The sequence below is a fragment of the Manacus candei genome, unplaced genomic scaffold, assembly GCF_025592945.1.
Source record: "Manacus candei isolate 608988 ecotype Guabito, Panama unplaced genomic scaffold, ASM2559294v1 h1tg000023l, whole genome shotgun sequence".
Lineage (NCBI taxonomy): Eukaryota > Metazoa > Chordata > Aves > Passeriformes > Pipridae > Manacus > Manacus candei.
In genome coordinates, this window is record NW_026138071.1 from 2,385,509 (window position 1) to 2,408,998 (window position 23,490).

General features: G+C 41.0%; 1 protein-coding gene across 2 annotated transcripts in view; it reads left to right on the forward strand.

The window, feature by feature from the left end:
• Positions 1–23,490, forward strand: part of ADCY5 (adenylate cyclase 5) — a 208,438-nt gene that overhangs the window by 148,261 nt on the left and 36,687 nt on the right. For both annotated transcript variants that reach the window (XM_051787547.1, XM_051787548.1), the window contains 5 exons: positions 990–1,101; positions 1,278–1,405; positions 6,229–6,387; positions 6,565–6,706; positions 16,062–16,202. In XM_051787547.1, the coding sequence (XP_051643507.1) occupies positions 990–1,101; positions 1,278–1,405; positions 6,229–6,387; positions 6,565–6,706; positions 16,062–16,202 (682 nt within the window). The remainder of the gene's footprint in view (positions 1–989; positions 1,102–1,277; positions 1,406–6,228; positions 6,388–6,564; positions 6,707–16,061; positions 16,203–23,490) is intronic.

The window sequence follows — 23,490 nt, forward strand, 5'->3', positions numbered from 1 at the left end:
ACATACCTCTGCAATTTGCCTAAAACATGTTGGAGTTTTATTTTACAAAGAAGAAACCATTCCAAAGTGCTTGTTGTTTAGACTTTTAATTTCTCTTCCAAGTACAGCTTGATGCAATAATTAACTTCAAAGAACAAATCAACCACTGGCTAAATGTTCCAACATAAAAGTAGAGCTTATGAATTTTCTATTTAAAAAAATATGTGTGCATACATACATTTTATCTTAAATCTGTATAGATGTAGTCTGGTGCTTGTTTTACTGAATAGTTTTAAATTTGCCATAATAACTGTGTTTGATTGCAAGTCAATATTTTCCAAGTCATAATTATCAATGAGACAGAATCTTCTTCCAGTTTAAAAAAACACAGAGTCCTTACAATACAAATTAAAAGTGATTAATTGAAATTAAAGAGTCATTAATAGTGCTTGTGATTCAAATAATTGTGCTTTCAAAACAGTCCATGCTGCTTTTGTAGGGCTTTCCCAGTTATTCACTAGAGAGGGACTTTATTTTGTGGCTGCACTTGGACAGCAGGAGAAGCAGGCAGAAGGGTTAAGACACAGGCAATGTTATTGAGCTGAGAGGTTGAGGGATGTGAGTACAATGGCTAAGTGTGGATTTTATGGCTGGGCTAATCTGTTCATTGGGTAGGACTGCCTTGTTGTTATTGATGTCTGACAGCATTATCATGCCACCACCAGCTCCCAGCATACTGTAAATTTTCTGGACGGGGGGTGGAGTTGGGGGGATGACAGGCCTTTCTAATTTCTGGAGGGGATGAAGCCGTGTCCCTCAGGGCTTTATGTATGATAGAGGCTGTGGCATAACGTGACATTAGGGTTGCTCATCTCCTTGTTGCTATAGCACTGGGGCACCCCTGTGTTCTTCCTCATCCCTGGACTTCTACCTCAGAACTTACACAAAATATCAGCCACAAATTTTGTGACACTTTCTCTTTTTTTTTTCTTGTTCTCTTTTTTCCTAAGCATCCTCTTTGCAGACATAGAGGGTTTCACAAGCCTGGCCTCCCAGTGCACTGCTCAGGAGCTGGTCATGACGCTGAACGAGCTCTTTGCCAGATTTGATAAGCTAGCAGCTGTAAGTCTTCCATTATAATTTTGTTTTCTCTTGTTTTTATTCTCCTGTTGCAAGAATGACATACTGTGCTTGTTCACTGGATTTCTTAAATATTCACTGCCCTAAAAGGCAAGCTATTGCAAGCATGAATATAAGCTGAATACTTCTTTCTCCTTTATTATTCTTATTTTTTTTAGGAGAACCACTGTTTACGGATCAAGATCCTGGGCGATTGCTATTACTGTGTGTCTGGATTGCCAGAAGCAAGAGCTGACCATGCACACTGCTGTGTTGAGATGGGAATGGATATGATAGAGGCCATATCGTAAGTACCTTGTGCCCCACAGAGAATCTCGGAATAAATAGCAAGTAGATTCTCTTTCCTGTTAGGTCTTCTTTACATTAGAAGCAAGGTAGCCAAACCAGAGAACCCAGGCCAGCAAAAAGGGAGATCACCTAGAGCAAAAAAACAGAATACAGTAAAGGTTTGACAGCAGAAAGGCAGACACTTGTGCCCATCACACCCACATGGATATCAGAGCTCAACCTCCTGATGAGAAAGGCAAAGGTTACTATAATTACTGGAAGTCTCATTCCCAAAGGAGGATTGCAGTGAATTACAGAATTGTCAGTTCAGAAGATTAATAATAACTTTATTAAATTTCAGTCACTATTCATTTATATATCTTTAAGCCAGCTTTTTACTCACCTTAAAATTGCTCTACTAAGGCCTATCTTGTCTGGTTTAACTAATCCTCCTCCATGTGACCCTATGCCAAAAATGTCAGATTCAAGACTTTCTTACTTCAGTTAAATTAATTATTGAAATAAAGTTGGTCTGGCACAGACTGGGACAGATCCATGGTCTTTTTCCTTTATTTCCATTTATTTCCCCATCTTTAAGTTTTTTCGTTTAAAACTTCTTCTGAAACTTTGCCTGGTCCTGAGATCAGACTAGCCACTTGTTTGTCCAGACCATTCCTATCTTTAGAGAGTAGCAAATATGAGACCCATATCTAGTTTTATTACTTGGAGGATTACAGACAATGTTGAATGTTTTTTGCATAGGACATGAGCTTTCACAGGCCAATTCTTTCAGAATTCAGAGAGGGAAGATTTATTTGTTCGTCTTGAGTGTTTACAAGTTTAGGCAGAAAGTTCAGTCAGTTTTGGATGGTAACTGAGCTGACCTTGATATCTGCACCACCCCTGCTGCACAGACTCTGCTGTTTTTTCCCTTCTCTTCTCTTTTTTTGGTTTCGTGAAAGCATCTTCTGAAGTATTAGTGGTACCAAGAGGGAGGTAGAAGATCTCTACGCAGTTCTCCTCTCATTCCATACAGTAAATTGATGGAGTTTCCACTTCAACTTGATAAAACATAGAGCTACCTATTTGCTCAGCTTGGGACAGCACATCCTTACCATTGGAATTTCTGCAAGGATGTGAATACACCCTCACACGTCTCAGCTTCATTTTCACAGTGCAGCTGCATAGGTTGAAAAGCGGTGTTTTCACCCAGGAGTTCCCATTCAAAGCACAGTAAGCAACTGCATTCCCTTGGTTTGTATGCAGTGTACACTGTTAGGACTTCCTAGCTTTCCTTTCCTGGTTTTAAACTCCATTCCTTTGCACCAGTCTTCTTTTGGGGTTTGTATGCAGCATGCAAAATAAAAGGAATTGCAAATAACGAGTTTTCAGTAGCTCTTGAAAGAATGCTGTTTCTTCCATGTGAAGTACAATTAAGTGTCAGGTGACAAAGGGTCTTGTCAAGCACAAGAGGCAGCAATTTTAAGCCACCCGCCCTACAAAAAGAGAATACTGTGTTTATTGCTCAGGAAAGTCTCATCTTCTGCGGTAGTTGGCCTGATGAAATCCAGAGATCTTCATGCATTTCTGTATAATTCCCCACAAGGCTGAGTAACACTAGGAAGTCTAGACTTCATTGATTAACTGCAACCCACCTTACCTTGGAATAAACAGGGAGCTGAAGTGCACTCAGTGTTTGTTTACAAATAGCTCTTCAGCAGCCTTTAAAACTTGTCTTCCCCTTGATGTATAATGAATGCATTTAACAATCTTATCTCTTAATAAGTCTGGAAGGTGACTGTTCTCACTACCCCTGTTTCCCCACCCCTATTCCTCCTCCCCTAAGGATCAAGATAAGAGGTTTCACAATTAAGGTAACCAGTAGCTACTGAACATTTGATTGCAGGCTTCACCAACACTGGGCCCTGCCTGTAGGCTGATTTCATCTGTGCACAATAACAGCAGGAAGTGTTACCCCAAATAGGAAAGATTTCAAGAAAATTGTTTTCACTGTACTGCTGGTATAACTTATCTAAAAAAAGGGAAGGTAACAAAGGATATTTCGCTTGTCTATACAGAATAACAAACATTTGTTTTCTGCAAAGTTTAGACAAAGTCCCCTTCTTACCAACGACTCTATGGAGAGAAGTTCCCTGGTCTTGTGTCAGTAACACGGCTTGGCAGAGGGTGCAGTAGGTGTTGTGGAGGGAGGAACTGTTGTTCCTGCAAGGGTTATGGCTGCAGCTGCATTTTAATTACCCCAGTTCCTGTTCCTTTCCCAAGCGTTGTGGCTGGAGCTCTTTCAGTTTGTAAGCCTGTGACACCTTACCCATATCAACTTCCTTTTTCTGGTTGAGAATCTCTGATGCTTGTAAATAAAAATAAGGAATATCGCTTCCATGAGTAGGTAGTGAAATGTAGGATAGGGATCATAAGGAAAAAGGAACTCTGTGACGATGGGAGCTGTTTCAACAAGAAGTCATCTTGGACAGTGTTTTAAGGGGCATATTGCATGTGAGGAGTGAACTAGAGTCCAGAATCGGTCTATCTTTAATCATGCAATTTCATTAATAACTAAAGCATAAATATTGGAACTGTGTTGATGTTCGGGAGTTGGGAGGACTTACCTGTCCAGATGATGTTATCTAGAAAAGACTAGATGAACCTGAAAACCAAAGAGATTGAAATCTGATAGGTGTAAAGTACAAGTTCATGCTGCAAGGAACTAACTACTGAAAGGAAAGGACTGTGCTATGTGATGTAGGTGAACTTGCCTGTGAAACATGGACATTCTGGGAATGATGTGATCACCAATAACGAGAAGCAGAGTTGTTCTGATGACCTCTTCAAGACTGTCCCCTACCCACACTCCTAAATATATTTTCCATGTGAACAGCTCTTGAAGTTAACTTTTGCCCTAAAACGGCAAAACCCACAAAGTATTCCAGTGGTCATTTTGGGAGTAAGCAGAGCATCCAAAAACCTCATTAAAATCAGAGCTTGAGTATTTGTAGCTGCCTGTTTGGAGTGACTGCAATAGATGTGGTTCTCTGGTTTTGCTGCTCTGACTGCAGCTGTAAGGCCTGTTCAAGCTTTCCAACTTCAGTGGGGCATTTCACACACATATCATATTTCGTCAGTGGAAGAGCAGATGCTTGGTGCCGTGAAGACAAATTAAGATCTCTGAAATCATTTCCCTTTTCTCTTTGCAACATGTCATGGTTTGAGATAGCCCCAAAATCCAATTCCCTAGCTCCATTCCCCCTCCCACATCTCAACCTAATGTGAGATGGGTTTTTCCAGACAAAACACACACCAGACTCAAAGTGGGGGAAAGGGAATATATTACAATGACTATACAAATAAATACCACATCACATTATACACATGATCACAAACTATCTCTACCATGACATATGTATTTACAGTGGATCAGATCTCTTCTCCCCTCCAAATAAAAGTCCAGGAGGGAAAGAAGGACAGATCCCTTCCAGTCCTTAAGCAGCAGCATCTTCTGAGGCAGCAGTCTGTCTGTCTTCTCCACATGCAGCAGCTGATAGCTGGCTTTCTGCCAGCATCCACGAGGGAGGTATTCAAGCCTCTCTCGGCCCCATCGCCTCCAACCGAGGGGTCTTCCGTGGGCTTCGTAACCCCAGACAAGGTCGTTTCACCACGTCATATCACGAAGACACAGGGGGGTCTTCGTGATGGTCTGGTATCTCTTGCAGGGCCTCTGTGCCCTGCCTTCAGGCTGCCACCGTGGCAGCAGTGCAAGGGGGGGGAGCCAAGGTCAACTCCCCCCGCATTCCTCTGGCCGTCCCGGTCCAGCTCCGGGACGCTCTGAGCTTCTCAGCTCCTCTCTCTCTCCGGTGCTGCATGTCTAAAACTGCTCTCCAAAATAGGAGTCCATGTCCCTCTTCTCCAAGAGGGGTCTCAAGGGAGTTTTAGGGGTTCTGGTACAGTCTTACCCCCAGAACTCTATCTCTCAGGCTGCTGGCTCTCTTTCTCCTCATCTCTCTTTCCAGGAGTCTTCTCTGCGGTGCTACATGTTGTTTCTGCTGCTCCTTCAGTTCAGGTGTTATCTCTCCTGGCTCTCTGCCACTGTTTCTCTGGTCAGTGCCGGCTGCTGCTCTGTGCCTATGGAGAAAACATCTCCCGGCATAACTACAGGCACCTAGCCCAGCTTTATGCTGTTCCAGGTCCCCGCAGCCCCCCAGCCAGGGGCTGGGAGGCCCCAGAGGGCCCAAGGGGCTCAGAGCCCCTTCCTCGTGGCTCTACAACATGGCCACCTCTCCTACAACCACCAAAACTACAACTCATCTCTTCCGGTGAGCTTGTGATATGTTTACATTTTTGCAGGAGCGCCCATTGGACAGAACTCCAAAACTTCCAGGGGTTTCCACCCCTTGGGGTCTACCACTTTTCTAGCCTCTGGGGGAAAACAAGATTCAAACCATGACAACTCTTAATGAGACTGAGTGCTGGCAGGTTATGTCCAACTTTGGTATGGAAATCAGAGACCAGCACTTTATTCCTCTTAGTGCCCCAAAGGTAATTTTTCTACGAGTTCTCAACTTGATCCTGAGTTCAGTGAACATGGATTTACTCCAAGAGCTCCCCATTCTAATTAGTACTCTCCTTGGCCAACCTGGCCATCCAGGAGCAGTACAGCTCGTCCGGTTTTGTTCTGCTGTCCTGTTGATGGGGATGAGCAGCACTATGTGTATGTGTGAGTAATTTATGGATCATTATGGATTTTTGTGTTCCGGATCCAAGTTTATACCGCTGACTACAACCATGCAGTTTTTTGTGATGTCCCTTTTTCCCCATATCTTTTTTCAGACTGGTCCGGGAGGTGACGGGCGTAAATGTCAACATGAGGGTTGGAATCCACAGTGGGAGAGTTCACTGTGGGGTCTTGGGCCTTCGGAAGTGGCAGTTCGATGTGTGGTCCAACGATGTCACATTAGCCAACCACATGGAAGCAGGGGGCAAAGCTGGGTAAGTTGCTTCATCAAAACTGTCGTGTTTATCCATGAAACTTCCATGATAAATCTGTAAGAATAGTGGCATGGCTAAATAAATTGGGCTTTACTGCTTGTTTGTTCCAGCACATGGAACTTTTCCCTGACAGGACCTGGCTTTTTAGGTGATAACTTTTCTTTTGTGTCATTGAAGGCGCATCCACATCACGAAAGCAACCCTGAACTATCTCAATGGAGACTACGAGGTGGAGCTGGGCTTTGGAGGGGAACGCAACGCTTACCTCAAAGAGCACAGCATCGAGACCTTCTTGATTGTGCGGTGCAGCCAAAAACGGGTAAGACCAAATAAACTAAGGCAGGCTTGGGTACTTTTAATAACTTCATGGTCTCTGACATACCAAAGTAGAGTGAACACCAACCTTTATAGATGAGTCAGTTGACCTGCAGTGACAAAAGTTCCTGTTTCTCTCTCCTCTTCCTGAACTTTTTTGTGCATAGCAGGGAGTACCCACCATCTACATAAGGTTTCTGCATCAAGTGCTTTCTAGTTCTCTCAAAGAAACTGTCCTGAGTTGTTTTCAAAATCACGTTGAAGAATGTTGTTAATATAGATATATATTTTGTACAAGTACTTAAAGCAATAGATTAAACCCACAAAGATCTCTTCTCTGCCAGAATACAGAGGTGATTTTGTCCACCTGCTCACCAGATAGCCATGAACATAAAGATTAGAGCAATTCCTATCATTGCTTTTCAGCCTCTGTTTCTGAAGATGGGAAAAACTGGCCCTCTGTATGGACAGATGATCACTGTGACAATAGGATGAGATCATACCTACTGCTATGACACGGGTCAGGCTGCACAAAATAAGGCTACGAGGGCACTGCTGACTTGAACTTGAATCAAATCAAACTCAAGTGGACTTCAGCCAATATATCTTCTTTTTGTGACACTGCCAAGAGCAGATGTTATCAGTAGTTTGTATTATTTTTTAAAATGGTAGACCGTAATACTAGAAAAGGACCTTTTTGATCATCTAGTTGAGCCCAACCACTAGTATTTCTCTAAGCAATTTCTGCACTATAGACACTGCTTTGCTATTTACAGCATGAGCAAACATATAAAGATTGGCCTGAATTGAAAATAATTTTAAATTTTTCTGAATCTAAACCAATTAAACCTTCCCACAGCTGTAAATACGACTGCCATGAGATTAAATGAATTAATGTTTGTGACATATTCCAATAGCATGGAACTTATACAGAAATACTTTTCTACCATTGCCTCATTTCCTGAGAGAATGGAAGCCTCAAATCTCCTTAATGGATATTGTGTAAAAAATCTCCAAGAAAATCCCTTATCATCTGCTGAAGAGAGAAGCTGAGGTTTTGGTTTCTATCTGTTCGTAAGATAAATCTCATTAACAATTGTCAATCTTTGAAAGAGGATTAGAAGTTGCAGTGCAAGATTATTGTTTCCTGAGCGTTGCTGCCTGTCAGTGGGCCAGCTGATGTTTATACCTAAATCACGTCTTCTTTGCTGGGCAGATTTAAGAACATAAACCAAAATACCCTTATGATTAGACCCCATCTCCTGTGGTGGAGAACCTGTATTGGCTTCTTAAGTCATGCAGTCACCAAATTGTCTGCATGACTTTTGTGGAGAACTGGAGACTTCTCTGGAGAGAAGAGGCAAACATAAGATCTCAGGACTCTGCTAGTTGCCAGTGTAGACAAAAAAATCGAAAACAGAGACTTCAGAGCACTTGGGACTTGACTTCATTTTTGAACACAGGGCTGTATTTTGAGTCGGAGACTGGATAGAGACTGAGAAGAGATGTGGATTCCATTCCAGACAGATTTTGAGGAAGTTTCATCTTTGTGCCTTGATTTTCCCTGGTAAAATAAAACAGACCATTATTTTCACTGCTTTATATGTATTTATTGCAGCTCTGTTACATACTGTAGCCCTTAGCTGGAGTCTCTAAGCACTATTGTAATGCTGCTGTACGTAACTTGCTGCATCCCAGAGAAGCCAAGAGCTGGGACACGTGCATGGCATGTGTAGTTATTGGGCTAAACTGAAACATAAATAAGCTGCTGCCCAAGGCCATGGATATTAAATGTTTAGAGTTTGAGGGGCTTCTGGTTTGCCCATACTGCTGCAACTTTCATGCTCCCATAGCTATTTTTTGTCTCTTTGTGAACAGTTTCATAAATCATAGAATGGCTTGGGTTGGAAGGGACCTTAAAGATCACCTCATTCCAGTCCCCTGCCATGGGCAGGGACACCTTCCACTAGAACAGATTGCTCAAAGCCCCATCCAACCTGGCCTTCACTTCCAGGGATAGTGCATCCACAGCTTCTCTGGGCAAGGTGTTCCAGTGTTTAAAGTTTTCTCCCTGTTTAATTCATTTTAACATAATACAAAAATCAGAAGTGAGAAAAGATTTCTCCCACAGTCAGCTCAGTCAGTCTTGAATATTTTGCCTGATGCCAGGCAAAGTTGTAATAATTCGGTTTTTTCCTTTCATTTCTGCTTGTTTTTAATGACTTCCTGCGATGTATTTAGCCAGGTTTTCAATTCAGTCTGTTCGGGTAATGGCCATAAAATGTTCACCTAACTTAGTAATGGGTTCCTGTGAGTCGTGTCTGGGTTCCTGCCGTCCTCACACACAAGGCACGGGGTTGGCATTGGCCTGAGAGCAGAGGCACAGTTAACCCAAGTAACTGCTTGCCTGAGCTATTCCTCAGTTCCCACAGGCAGACTTGAGTTATCTGAATACCTGGTCCATCAGTCCCACAGCCATCAAAACCCCACAATACCATGAGTTACGATAAATATATAAAATGTAATGGAATCTGTTCCATACCCTTTCTGCTTACTGATGCCATGGGGAGCCATAACTTTTTATTTTGTCTTTTTTTGTTTGACTTTTTCATAGTGTTAATGCCATTTCTTGGGCACAGAGTAAATGGAAGGAACATTTATCTAATATATTTGTTCCAGGAACTCAAACTAGCTGCTTCTTTGAAAATACTTTTTTTCCTCTTCCTTTTTAAGAATGCTGTTAACTGGAATATATTCAGTTGAGTTTCAGGAGGAAAAGGCTAGATTCTGCTCCCTCAGTATTTAATAATATCCCTAGAAATTAAAATGTAGTCATTGTTTTCTGTCTGGTACACAGAAGAGTTGCTTTATATTAAAAGAGAACAAACTGCAAAGTTCTAAAATCCAATCTGTTTAGGTTTCTTTCTCTCCATCTTTACCTCCAGATCTGCCTTCACCATTCTGTTTGCCCTGCCCTGTCATTCTGCTGCTTTTGTGGGTGAGCACTTGCCTGTGAAGAAGGTAATGCTCAGAAACCTCAGAGCAGTGCAGGAGTGACTAGTGTTACAGCATTATGGCCCCCTAGATAGAAGTTTTCATGGTTTTTTAAAAAAGCATAGATCCAAAGTTCCAAATCTGTTTTCCTTGAATTTTGATAATTAAATTATAAAACAGTCTTAACTGTGTGAGATACGAAGGGCCATGCTTTTCATTGTATTGTGAGCCTAAATATATATATTTAAAAGTATATCTATTTATGTATGTGAAGTAATTTTTGTCATAAAATTAGCAGGCTCTACCATAAAGGTCTGTTGAATCTTTTGCTGTGGTTTTTTTGTTCCCATTTGTGCTAACAGTGGGCTGCTCTAAAACCTAGTTGTCTGGTGCCTAGTTGCTCTGGTTGTCTGGTGTCTGCAGTCAGTCAGCAATTGTAATCCCTCTCTTCCTCTCAGCCTTTTCTCTTCTGAGACAGACTCTTCTAATGTCTTCACACAACGAAGAAGGGACAAGCACAAGCTCTCACATTTTCTTGGTCATCAAAAGGAACCTTTACCTTTTGCAAAGTTGCATTATCTTGGTGTCTGCTATTTATTCTGTGATGAACTTTTGTTTTTTCTGATAATGCAGTTTCTGTCTGTGATCACCAAGAGAATGATCATACAGTTTGTACACTTGAATGTCTCAGATCCCATTTCTACTGTGCTGGTCCTCAAATGTCAGGTACTAATACTCCTTTTCTTCTTATCTATCAAATACCACCTCTGTTTATCTCATTAGCCAAGTCTGTCATTGCTCACTTGCTGCCAGATGAAATAAGAAAAAAATTCAACAAAATCTGTCCCGAGAGTAATAATTAAGTAACTCCACTAGTAACTTTTATCCAGACTAATACTTCCTCATTCAACACCATCTCTTGCCACTTCACTAGAAACCAACTCTTTGCCCAGCTTCATATTCCCCGTCTGTCTTGGCCATTAGTCTCCAGCACAGCACTTTGTCAAATGCTCCATGGAAAAAACAAAGCCAGTGAGAGCTACCATATTTTTTCTGTTTAGAAAAACTTGGATCCAAGGCTGTTAATCCAAGCCCAGCTGCTCTGCAAGTTCTGTGTCATGATCCCTGACTAAATAGTTATTAAAAATATCTGTTACCAGAATTGAAATTGCAGCTGGCAGTTTCCCACAGATCTGGGATGGAGGTTGTCCATCTGACTTCAGCACATCACATTTAAGTTTTCCTTCCAGACATGGTTTAGTGGGATTTGGCAGTGCTATGTTTACAGTTGGACTCAATGATCCCAAAGGTCTTTTGCAACCTAAATGATTCTATGATTCTAGGCTTTCCATTTATAACCCTATCCTTATGAGCTTCTTCCCTTTTGCCTCTACTGTGGCAGTGGTGATTGCATGGACAGAAATAATCTGTTCCTTCAGTTCTAGAGCAATGAAGAATTTCTAGTTTCTATTCTCCTTACATGATATAGGGCCACTTACATAAGGATGACTTCTGTCCTTATTTAATAATTTTCACATTCCTTTGAAATATTCATATATGTTTCTAATGGACTTAATACCTTAGCATGGAAGAAATACAAGAATTCTCCAAGGAGATCTTTGCCTTTCTGCCATTACTGGATTTGTGTCTTCATTCTTTATCAGAAAATCTGTGTTTCCAGATAAACAGCAATTTGTCAGTTAGAATTACTAAAACTGTTGCCCACATATCAGTGATTCCCAGACTTAACCCCTAGGCATTGCAGTGGACTATACAACATCACTCAGAACGATGTCTTTACCCTTCTGCAGAGTGGTTTTGTTTTATTCTACACTTTTTTTTAGTTTACCCTGCAGACTGTAGCATTCCTAACACCCAGCTCTGGTCCTCTGACTTCACAACTTTTATATCTGCCCTTCTGAATTTTATTCAAAACATCTGTCCCAGTCGTTACTGCCATTCTGTCACATCCCTGCTGTTCTTACAGTACTCAATTTAATTATTGTTGTCTTATCCAGTAGTCCCAGTTCTTGTGCTGCCCAAGTTTCTGGCATTTGTGCAGGAACATGTCACTTGGTGGTTGCTGGTAATGTTTGCTCTTCTCTGAGATCAGGTGCTGCACTAATTTGCAGAACCATCACAGCTACTCTTCCCAGCACTTCTAATCACTGGTAAAAGCTCTACTCTGAGAAGGGTGGAAAAGCACATGTTTGGAGGAGTGGAAACCAGAAACCTGAAGGTGAATAGGATTTTATCAGAATATTAGGTTTACAGCTACTTTTACTGTCCTCATCATGTCAGAAGTCTGGGGAAATGCTTTGCTTTGAACATAAGTAGAAACAAAATGTGCTTGTCAACAGATGAGCAATACTGCTGACCAAACACACTGGTGTGTTTGAGAGCATGAAGTCTGCAAAGGGAAAAAATGTTTATTTTTTTCTAATGTCTTTCAATTGCATTAAACATGGGCGTTTCTTTAAACAATAGCAGGTACACAACCGTTTCAGAAAGGATTGTTGATGGTGACCTTAAAACAGCTCAACAAAACTTTGGCTGTAACTCCTAGAAAAACAATTCTCATTCTTTTCTAAATAACGTCCTGGAACTCCATCCAGCTGAAGAAACAAAATGGTCCTTTAAATGTTGAGCATGTGACTCTCCTAAAACACAATCAATCTAATGTGATGATTCCTCAATTTAACACATTTAATCAGAGCTCAGCAGGGTTCCACTCATGTAGATTTATGAAGGCAATGGTTTGGAGCATGTAGCACTGCAAGAAATATCATTCATATGTCAAAAGGACTTCGACTTAAAGAATAATATGTAGCTGAATCTGATATGGCTGATCCATGCTCAGATTTCACTGCTTTGTTGCACTGATAGTGATCATCTGTTGGAAAATCCTACCACACATTAAAGAAGTAACAGGCATTCTTGATTCAATTGATATGTATAAGAAAACCCCAGCTCTTTCTGCAGTTTTGCTGTAACATTACTATAGCTCAGTGTGTGGGAACTGGTGGTGGGAATACAATAAAACCTCTGGGAATAAGATTTACAGTCTCTTTGTGAGCCCAGATTTGAAAAGTTCCCACAACAGCTTTCTGGAGCTTAGCCACCTAAAATCTGAAAAGCTCATTGCTGTCAGAAAGTTTTGCACCTGCTCCTGTTTTTGGTAGTACCTGTAATGAGTAGGACTGAAAGGTGTCACCACTTTTCTTTCTGTATTCTTCTTTTCCAGTCTTGTTATGCCTCTGTGCAAATTGTCCTCATGCTGTCACTTAGCCAGGAAGAAACAGAGAAGGCATCCTCATAAATTTCTACAGAGGAGCTGTGACCCTCCTAATTCTTCATTTTTAGAGTTTGTTATTATCATCACCCACTGAACAAGTGATTTTGCAGAAAATAAATTACCTCAACTTTTAAAAATATTAGGTTTTAATTTTTTTTTTAATAAGTGTTGATGTTAACAGCAAAGCCCTATTGTTCAGGATAATGTAGTAGCACATGTAGTGTGGGAAAGCAAAAATGCACTATGCTTGTATATAAGTGTTTTAATCTGATTGGAAATATTGCTGAAACATAGTACACAATCCAGTGGAAACCTCCTACAAGGGGTGGGAGAAAATAACTGCCAGAGTTCATATATTTATGGTGCCTGACCTCATGGTTAGAAACAATCTCAGAAGTATTATTTACCCACTTGTCCTGTCCTTACCTCAACCCAGATGTGTCAATAAACATGTATGAGGTCTTTTATTTCCTTCAAATTCATCAAGTGATGCTTCAGGTATGAGGATCACTCACTGGCAGAGTGGGGTAGTATGTCTTTGTGCATTTTGGCATTAAGGTTTTTCTCAAATTCTAACCAAATTTACTAACTCATGGGCGGAAATCTGGCTGTATATAACTTTTATCATCTGTTGATGTAAAGGCATTTGTAAACTAACCAAAGGGCTTTGCTTTTATGGGTCCCCAGACCAGTTTCAACATCTGGGTTTTTTGATTCCTTTTGGTTGAAAACCCTTCACTAAGTTGGAATAAAATGGACTGACAGTGTTGCTTCTGTTGTTGAAAACAATATATATTTGCTTGGAGATAAGGAAACTGTATTTCCTACTGGTTTTCTGGCATCTCATCGTAGAAGAAAGAAGCATAACTATGAAAAATATTGCATAACTGCAAAAAGACACAAGAAAGTGCTACAAATGATGGCAGAGACTATAAAGAGCAGTTACTTTTAAAAAACAAAACCTCAAACCAACTCAAATCTGGACATCAGCATTGGATCACATTAATGTATTTTTAGAAACATTTAAAAGCTGTCTCTCCTGGAGGTTATCCAGTGGCTCTGTCATGATTCCTCGTGTGAAAGTCAGCTGGTGCCAAGCAATGGAGTTTTCAGCTCTTGCAGATAAAACAGTGGTGGGTTTAATGCAGGGCAGAGATGAAGTGGGAGGCACTTGCTGTCCTGGGGGTGTGCAGTGTGGGAGCACACGTGGTTCTCCCCCAGCAAACCTCCTGAGGAGCTGACAGCTCCCTTGGGATCGCTCCCACAGTTTCCTTGTGAACCTACACTTGTTCTCCTGGCTTTGTGGTAGAACATCTTTGCTGGCAGCCTGGAGCTGCAGTGACACTGCTGTTGACTGTTCTGGGGCCAGCTGAGTGTCCAGCTCAGGGCTCCTGTCCCAAGTGGCACCGTGTCCCCAGGCTAGTGGCCATGAAGCCTCCAGCAGTACATTCCTGGGAATGTTTGGTGCCTGTGTGGTGAACTGTGGTCTCATGGGAAGTGTTGTCATCATAGCTGCCTCTTCTTTGCAAGAAAAGAGAAGATGATTTCCCATGCTTGTCAATCAGGCAGTTCTCCCCAGCACTGAATTTTAGCAAGCCTTTTTAAATTTCTTTTAAAAAATTCTAATTTAAGGCAGCATAGCACTCAACATTTAACTCCCTGGTTACCATGGAAATAACACCAGGTATTTTGCAAACTCCTGAGAGGTACAGGTTACAGTGAATAGTGGGGAATCAGAATAAATAGGTAGGGAATGCAGACTCTAGGCAAGAAAAGATGCAGACCTACTTGTTTTGTCATGTAACACTTGAACCAAAATCCTAGAGTTGAAAGCAACCGATGCTTTCTTTTTAAATAAATCAATTGTCTGAATACTTTCTGAAATCCAAAATTAACTATTATGTCTGGGTTTTTTTCTGTAATCTCATGGAAGCAGCAATTCTCTTGAAAAAGTTTAACCTCTCGAGTAATAAACAGCCAAGTTGTAGCTATCCCTACCTTCTGAATTCTCAAGCTCTCCAGAGTTGGTCTCTTTTAAGCAAGGATTTAATAAGTGCCAACCCCTCTGCCTTCTGAGTCAGGCTGCAGTGCAGCCCTTGCTAGAGAAGGTGCACGGGTTTGATCTTGTGCAATAAACTCCCATCTTTCTGCAGAACACATTCCATGTGGAAACCTGCCTGTCTTCTTGGCCAGGGAATATATTCAAAATAAGCAAATAATCTGCCTGTTGTTTAGGCTGTTCTATGCTGTGCTTCTGTGCTCTTGTAGCTGGTGTTGAGCTTGAATGAAACCTGTCCAACAGATCCTGTGCAAATTTCACGGTAAACTCTGTTGCAGCCAAGATTCAAAACCAGCTCCAACAATAAAAATCAAAGACTTTGTTCAAACTTTAGGCATGTTGGTGTCAATGATAAAATTTGAAGCAGCATTAGGATAGAGGAGACCATTTTGTCACACTCTGCAATTACATTACTCTTAACTTACACACAGTTAAGTTGTTTGCAAGATTTACATGCTTTCCTTGGCATGTCTGGGAATATGCTCCTGCTAGTGTGGAAAATTATTTACTTGTACCTATGGAGAAAGGTGCCCTTTGTTCCCATAGCTTCAAGGAGCTTAAAGGCTTCTGTTCTTCAACCAGATCACTCTGCGAGTTGTTTCTCTTCCAGACGTAACAGATTTTTTGTTTTTTGAGGGGTGTCTATGTAGTATCTTAGCTTGGAACTGCAATTTTCTATCTGAAACTATTCAGTTTGATCCAGTTTACTAGGGAAAAAGGTAGATATCTCCATTTTGGAATGCTCCCCGTGTTTACACAGGTTATGGTGGTTACTCAGAACAAGTAAAGGAATAAAATGGTGGGCCCCACTTAGGGGCAAGTGTTCTAAAAATTGGGAAGAAAAAGAAATGGTGGACCAGAACTGCTTCTGATGAGCAGCTACTTCATAGAAGTTCAAGGTGCAAAACCGACTCTTGGAGTGAGAGATCAGAAGTCAGAGATGCTCGGAGAATGACTGCCATGTAAATGTTTCAAAATTTTTTCTGCATTCCTCTCTTGTTTGTATTTCAGAAAGATGAGAAAGCCACGATAGCCAAGATGAACCGTCAGCGTGCGAATTCCATCAGCCATAACCCACCACACTGGGGTGTTGACCGGCCCTTTTATAACCACCTCGGAGGTCACCAGGTCTCCAAGGAGATGAAGAGAATGGTAATGTCTTGCTTTATGGACATTAATTTATTTTCTTCCTAATACAGCATTATATATCCCTCCTGCTTTGTCTGAAGGTTTTTACAGCCCTGAGGGTGTTTTCCAAACGGGGGTGTTAAATTCTACTTTGACTCCAGAAATAACAATAATTGGTACATGTGGAGGTGAGCGGTTGTGAGATGAGACACAAGATTGTTTGAGAGGAGAAGGGAGGCTGAATGGCACAAAGAAGCCTCTTTTGTCTGGCTTGTCCCACATTCTGAAAACTCATCCAGGCCATGTGAGAGAACATGATTGTCTGCAAAAATTGCTCAGTAGCTCAAGCATTCAAGCAGCATCTGACATACACTTCTATTAGCTCATTACAGCAAGAAACCTGCAAAGGTTTCTTGCTTGCATTATCACAGATGCTGCTCTCCATCTCTGAGCTACATGCCCATGTGTCCTTATGGGTCCCAGGAATCATGCTGCTGTGTTTAACTCTCAAGAATACATTCTCAAGTACATGGATTAATTGGCCTAAGGTAGCAGGCATCTTCATTTCTTGCTCATACCTTTCAGTCTTTCTAATTTAAAATGAAAAAGAGCTAGTTACCAATGCAATTGGACTGAGGGCACTTTTATGGCTTATTTTACATAAAGCTGTAGGTGATATCTTTGTTTCCTGCAATGAAGACTAAGAAGATAGTTTCTGTTATAACGGTTATTTTTAATAATAATACAGGTATTTAACACCTCTATAATTGCATGAATATCTGATTGCTCTATAACCTTATTTATGTGGGTTTGACCCTTTATGCACAGTTGAAAGTGTGTATTTGCTGCCCACTTTGTTGTCCATAGTCAAAGTTCTGCTCCACATCACCAAAACCTTAAAGTATTCAAAGAACTCTTTAACAGGAGATTCAATCTCACAGCTTAAAAATTTAAGTATGGCTATAAGCAAGTGCATAGGGTGTGTTCTAATGGGAAATGCTGGCACATTTATTAGTAGTTGGTGCTAATATTATTCAATCATTATACTATTTTACACTGCTAAACCAGATTTCTTAATCTCCATAGTAATGTTTCTTTCATTTCTCAGATCTCCAAATGAGGGCTTCTGACAAGATCTTACAGATCAGTGGAACTGCACATTTTTTATGTGGGCTTTCAATAGGGTGTGCTCAATAGGCATGACATTATTAGAAGAGACTAATCACACTGGCACATAATTATAAGTTTCTTTGAATAGCTTTTAAGGGGTTTTTGCAGCCTCCTGTTCAGAAACAAGGTATATGCATGCCAAATGGTATTATGCTTCTTGGTGTTAATTACAGTTTGCCGTGTCTAGCTCATTGTTCAGTTGGAAAAACATAATTATTTATTGAAATACCAAACTGAGTCCTAAAAACTTCACTGCCCCTCATTTGTAGGAGGAAAGGCTTATCTTTTTTTTTTACCTTATGTTGAACCTTTCCCTGTAATGCTGTTTACCTTTTTGAAAATTCAGCAGGTCAGAAAAGCTCTTCCACTCAATCTGCTTCTGTACTGTCTCTTGTATTAAGCTCTTTTTTGAGAAGCTGATGTTGCATGCATAAGGCTGTTTCTTGAAAACCAATTTAAGCCTGATTCAGATGTATTATTCTCATATTCAGCTAGACATTTTGTTGTTCTTGTGGACTATTTTTTAAAATCTGTTATTTACAGTATTTCCCACTGCTTTATGTTTGAGATCCATTAGTGAAAATGAAAACATGCTGCTCCCAGTGGCCTAGAGACCATTTTAATATCTACTAGATGGACATTTTATTGGTTAAATCACAGGAGCAATTTCTCCACCTCCTGTCTTAACTCACTCTGTGTTAACTTCTAATTTAAATATGCATTTCTTTGTACCACCCAACTCTGCACAGCACTTTGTAATCTCTAACATTGTGTTACATGGATGCTGGGTGTGCTTAATGCATGCAGAGTGAGCACTGGCTGCAAACTGCCTGCTTAGAAATACAAAATACAGAGAGACAGAAGGGGAGCAGAACTACAAAGGCTTTTATCGGTGCTCCTCTGGGATGACATGTCATTGATCTTGGTAAGCAGCACCGGCTTTCAAACCTCCTGAAAATGTGCTCTTTGTTCCACATTACCCACCTTTCCCCCATATCCCTTGCGTGCAATTATATGTAGTCTTTTTTCTTGGTAGCTATGAACACGTAAGGTTGGATTAGTCAAAGCAGTATGCCAAAGGCAGGCAGTGCAATATTGCCTTTCTCTTTAAAATCTGGAGCTCCTTAGCCCTGTAATTTCAAAACAGGTATTTAAGAGGGTAATTGTGAGATAGTCCTCAGGCAGGAGCCAGGTAATGTTGCAGCGATGTGCAGTTACATTATATTGATATGTAGATATGAATACATTTGTGTGTAGGGAATAATATGGATGGTTATAAAGGGCACTGGTTTTTGTTACAAATGTAAAACATTTTGCATTATAAAGAAAACCACATTTCCAGAAAAAAAGAGAGACTTTTTTTTGTGGCTCTACTTAACAATTCCCCAAAAGAGAATACTAAAGTTCCCTGAATTGCATTTTTGGGAAGGAACTGTTATATTTAATAGAAAATGGAATTATTTTGGCCATTTTTCTTTTCTGTGAATGCTGGCTCTGGTAGCTGTCTCTATTCTTAGGATATATTAGTGGTAGTCCTAGATGAGAGGGATTAGTATCAAAGGTAACCATGTATTCCTTCTTTTCTCCTCCTCTTTTGTCACAGCTTTTCAATGTGCTGCCATGTCTGGGCACATCAGCAGTGCATCCGGTGGGGTTGGTGTGGGACAGCAGCCCGGACAGTGGCATGGGGAGGTCTTTGACCCCTGCTTTTTCTCCATGCTGTGGCTTGGAGCATAGCCTCCTCTGGGTCCAGCAGATTTTCCACAGTGCTTTTAGACTGTTTTTCCCTTGGGCATCCAAGAGTTTATTCAGGCACTTGCATACACATATGAATAACACAAAATATCTAACACATGTCCATGCAGCTGTAATTTAAATTGTCCTCGAAAACCAGAGTTGCTTTCCTACTCCCACCCTGCCTAACTGGGGACTGAGTCAGCTGGGATTGCAACTGCATCAGTTTGTCCCATCCTGCCCAACAGCCCCTCCACCTCCCTCCTGCACTGGTCTGCTCTCTAGACCATCACAAGTGCTTCATTTTCCCTTCTCATTGCTTAGCAGTGGCCTTTCTTATCGTGCAGAGCCCCCAGGGAGGCAGCAGGCTGGAGACACTGATGCTGCCCATTGCTGACCATGACCCCCGTTAGCTGGTGGAGGCATGGCCTGGAGAAAGTCAGTCCTGGGAACTGGGCTGAGTTGGGCTGCCAGGGATCAGTGGCTGCCCCTCAAGGACAGGTAAATTTGCAGCAGAGGAAGATTAGATAGAAATGCCCTGGGAGGCAAAGAGCCTTGCTCTGAGCTGTCAGGCTCTGCTGGAGCCCTGGCCCTGTGAGGTTGTTGGAGAGGGTGATGCTGCCAGCAGGGAGCAGGTCGAGGGCAGCCTTGCTCCCCCTGGGTGGGCAGAGGAGCCTGGACTGGATCAACAGAGCATGAACAGAGCCAGAGCACAGCAGAAGAACAGCAGAGCTACTTTCTATTTTTATTGGGTTTTACAGCTTGTTTTCTTGTTTCCTAAACAAAAGCAATCAGTCCAGGACCAGTGACTGTATCTCTCTGGAAATGCAGACTTTTGTGCTGCTCATTCCCCCAAGTCTCCATACACAAAACCTTGTCTTCCCCACTGTCTGTCTAGTCTAGTTTTTAATTGCAAAAGGGTCAAAAATAAATGGACTTGAAAGCATTTGAGAGTACAGATATATTTATAGCTATAACAATATTTATACACCACTGAGAAATACTTTGCTTTTCCCAGTATATATTTCAGAGTGCTTTTATAAATATTGATGGATTTTAGACTTCTGGAAATAATATTCATGTCTCAATTTTCATCAGCAAAACAAAGCTACTATTAAAAAAAAAATCAGTTTGGGGATTGTAGTTGACTGAAAGAGGTTTGTTGTAAACAGCAATAAAAAGGCAAATGTTGATACCTCCCAAAATTACAAGGCTGTTCTAGGTGACAAATGATTCTCTTATATCTTTTACCCTGCTCAGCATTATTAGGTTTGTATCTGGAAAACCACATCCAGTTTGGGATTACATCATTTAGGAGGATGTGGATGAATTAGAGATAGCCTAGTAAGGAAAATTACAAATTAGTAGAGTTTCAATGTGTGACCTATAAAGAAGTGTGGAAGTATTGTGTTTGCTCAGTCTAGAAGGGAAAAGACTGATTAGAAACAAAAGTCTTCAAACACAGGAAGGTTTGTAAGGACAAAAATAATGATAAATCATTCTCCATGACTGTAAAGGACTGGATTAAAAATAATGATCCTAATTCGCTGAAAGGAAGATCTAAGTTAAGAAAAAATTTAGATGCCAGAAACAGGCTGTATAAGAAGCTTGTGGAATCCCTGATTTTCCTGAACAGATTTTAATTATTTTATTCAGGGCTTTTCAGTCTGGAGGGTGTCACAGAATCCTTTGCAAATATAGAAACAATAACATTTAAAAGTCTGTATTAGGAGAATGTATATGGAATAAAGAATATAAGAATAATATGAGCTAGTTGTAAAGATTTTAGAAAGTTTCCAACCTAGGCTGCACAGAACTTCATGGCATCAATTTCCCCCTTTGTACAGGAGCCAGCTCTATCTGCAGCATTTCTGACAGATATTTGTCTAGCCCTTCTTTGAAGACCTCCAAGGATGGAAATCCCACAGTCTTACTGGGCATCCCTTTCAACAGCTTGATGACTTTTCTTGATGTTTTGCTTCACGTTCCCTCACTTCAGTTTTAAACCACAGTGCTGCATGAACTATTCACAATTTAATTTGCTCTCCTTTGCAGTTAGTTACTTTCTCTGTATTTGAAGGCTATTACCATGTCTACACAGCTCTGATTCCCTCATCAAGTTTGTTCCCTACTCGGTGCTTTCCAGCCCGGTGGTTGTTCTTGTTCCCCTCTGAGCACTTGCCATTTCACTGACAAGAGGGAGTGCCCACACTGAACCCAGCACTCGTACTGAAGTTTTATTAGTGCTACCCAGAATATGTTGGTCCTTTTTGAGGTCTTACAATCAGACTTGACACAGCCTGATGCTGTCTGGGTTGCAAAAAAAAAAAAGGCAGGCATTAATTGTGCCATGATATCTACTCATCTGTGGAAAGTCCTGCTGTTGGATCTTGAGGCTGCCATACAGCTTTCATATTTGTTTTACACTGGCTAGTATGACAGACTATAGCTTGTTCCAATGATGCATGCTTTGGGGAAGGTTTACTTCACAAACAGGTACCTCTGTGTTTTTATAATCAAATATGAGCAGAGTGGCTAATGGGATTATTGAGTCCAGCTGTAGATGCCTGGCAGACTTCCTTTTGTTTTTTCAGCTGCTGGAAAGGTTTAGCATTAGGAAGTTTAGGAGCAGAAGGAGGAAACCCTGAAGATTGCAATACTGATTTCAGTCTGACCATGCTTCTGTCATGACTCTGAGTACAACTAATGAAGCATTTGATTTGAAATGAAATTGTGTATGGCATCGATGTTAGCTACAAAGTAAAAACTGAAATAACATCAAATAGAGATTATATATGCGTAGGAAATACTACTGCATGCAGATGTTAAAAGATGTGAGACAAGGTTATAAAAATGGACCGTGGATATGGCTGGTGCAATAAAGAACAAGCTTTTCTTTCAGGTAGGTGCTGGCTGATTCCTTGTGGTGCTGCTCAGAGCTCTCTGCACAGCCTTCTACGTGATAGTTGGTTGCTTGGTGTTTACTTTCTAATGAAACAACACTGATCTACAAGCCTGGTCATTCAACCATAGAATATAATTTTTTGTCTTATTTCCCCTGTCCTAAGTCAAACAATTCTTTGCATGTTGCATTGTAAATACAGCTCATTTCCTCCCTTTATGTCTCCAAGTTGCCCCTACAATAGAACTTGTTACTTGGAAATCAAAATTGGGGAACAGGTGCATCAGAGGAACAGATGCTGTAGCTGGTTCTGTGCCAACTCTACTGCTTAAACATCAGAAATGATTAAAATTTAAAATAAAGCTCAATAGGACAAGTTTTCCTCAGTCAATAGTGCAGCTCTATCAAAGAGAAGTGGATTTGAGTCCATGAATTAGGCACCGGCGGTTCACCCTCCTTCTAAAGGTTTCATTTAACTGCAGGTCACCATTATCCTCTTTTCCAGCAATCATCTGCTAAATCTGGTAATTGCAACACTGACGTCAGCAAAGCTGGACAGGAGCACCCAATGGAGAAGAATTTGACCCACTATTTTTTCACTGCTATTGTAGTAATCAAGCTCGTAATCAAGCAGAGGGAAACTCTCTAAATCCTTTCTGTTGTAATCTCCACATATTGCTATAGACCTGGGAGGAAATTGTTAGTCTAGTCTGGGTTTTATAGAGCCAATTTGGTTTTGATAGCTCGCAAACAGCAAGGGGAGGAATCGTATCCTGCAGTTACACTGTGTAATTGCTGTGGTATTTACCTGGAAAGAGGGTTTGCCTGATTCACATGTTCCGTGAGGTCTCATATAAATGAGTGGGAGTACAGTGTACATTGCTCAAATTGTCAGAGGCTTCACACAGTTTTGTATCCTCATCTGCTAACCTAGCTTTTATGCTAGTTGATCAGGGCTTGCAATCACCTTTGCTTAAGTTCTTTAAAAGAGGGATAAGAGTCAGCAAGATGCAACAGCAGGTCTGCAGCTGCTTTTGTGAAACCTAGGTAGAGTTTGATACTTGCTTTTAAGTCTTGCACTAGTAATTTTTCCACTGTTCTGTACCCTTTTCTAGAGTAAATCTTACTCATATGGGAAAAGGTCATTTGAATTGAGACACTACTAAAAGGTATCAGACTGGTTTCGAGTGGGACTAAATTAAGCCTACAGAAATAAAGATACAATTCCCCTTTATTCACAGAAACATTTCCTCTGATGTTCATGGCAGCATTGCACAGGTGAAGCTATGGCACTGACCAGAATGATTTCCAAAGCTTCCTAAAGCAAACAGTAAGCTTTAATGGCAAAAGGATGCAGGTCAGCAGGTTTGGGTCTGGTTTTCGGAGAGGGTGAGCAGCTCTGGCCAGCGCCAGTGGGCAATTTCAATTAAGGCTGGTTAAGCTTGGATTCAGTCTGTCTGCATCTGATTAGAAGGCCATTTGACAGTAGTTTCTGGAGAAGCTTGT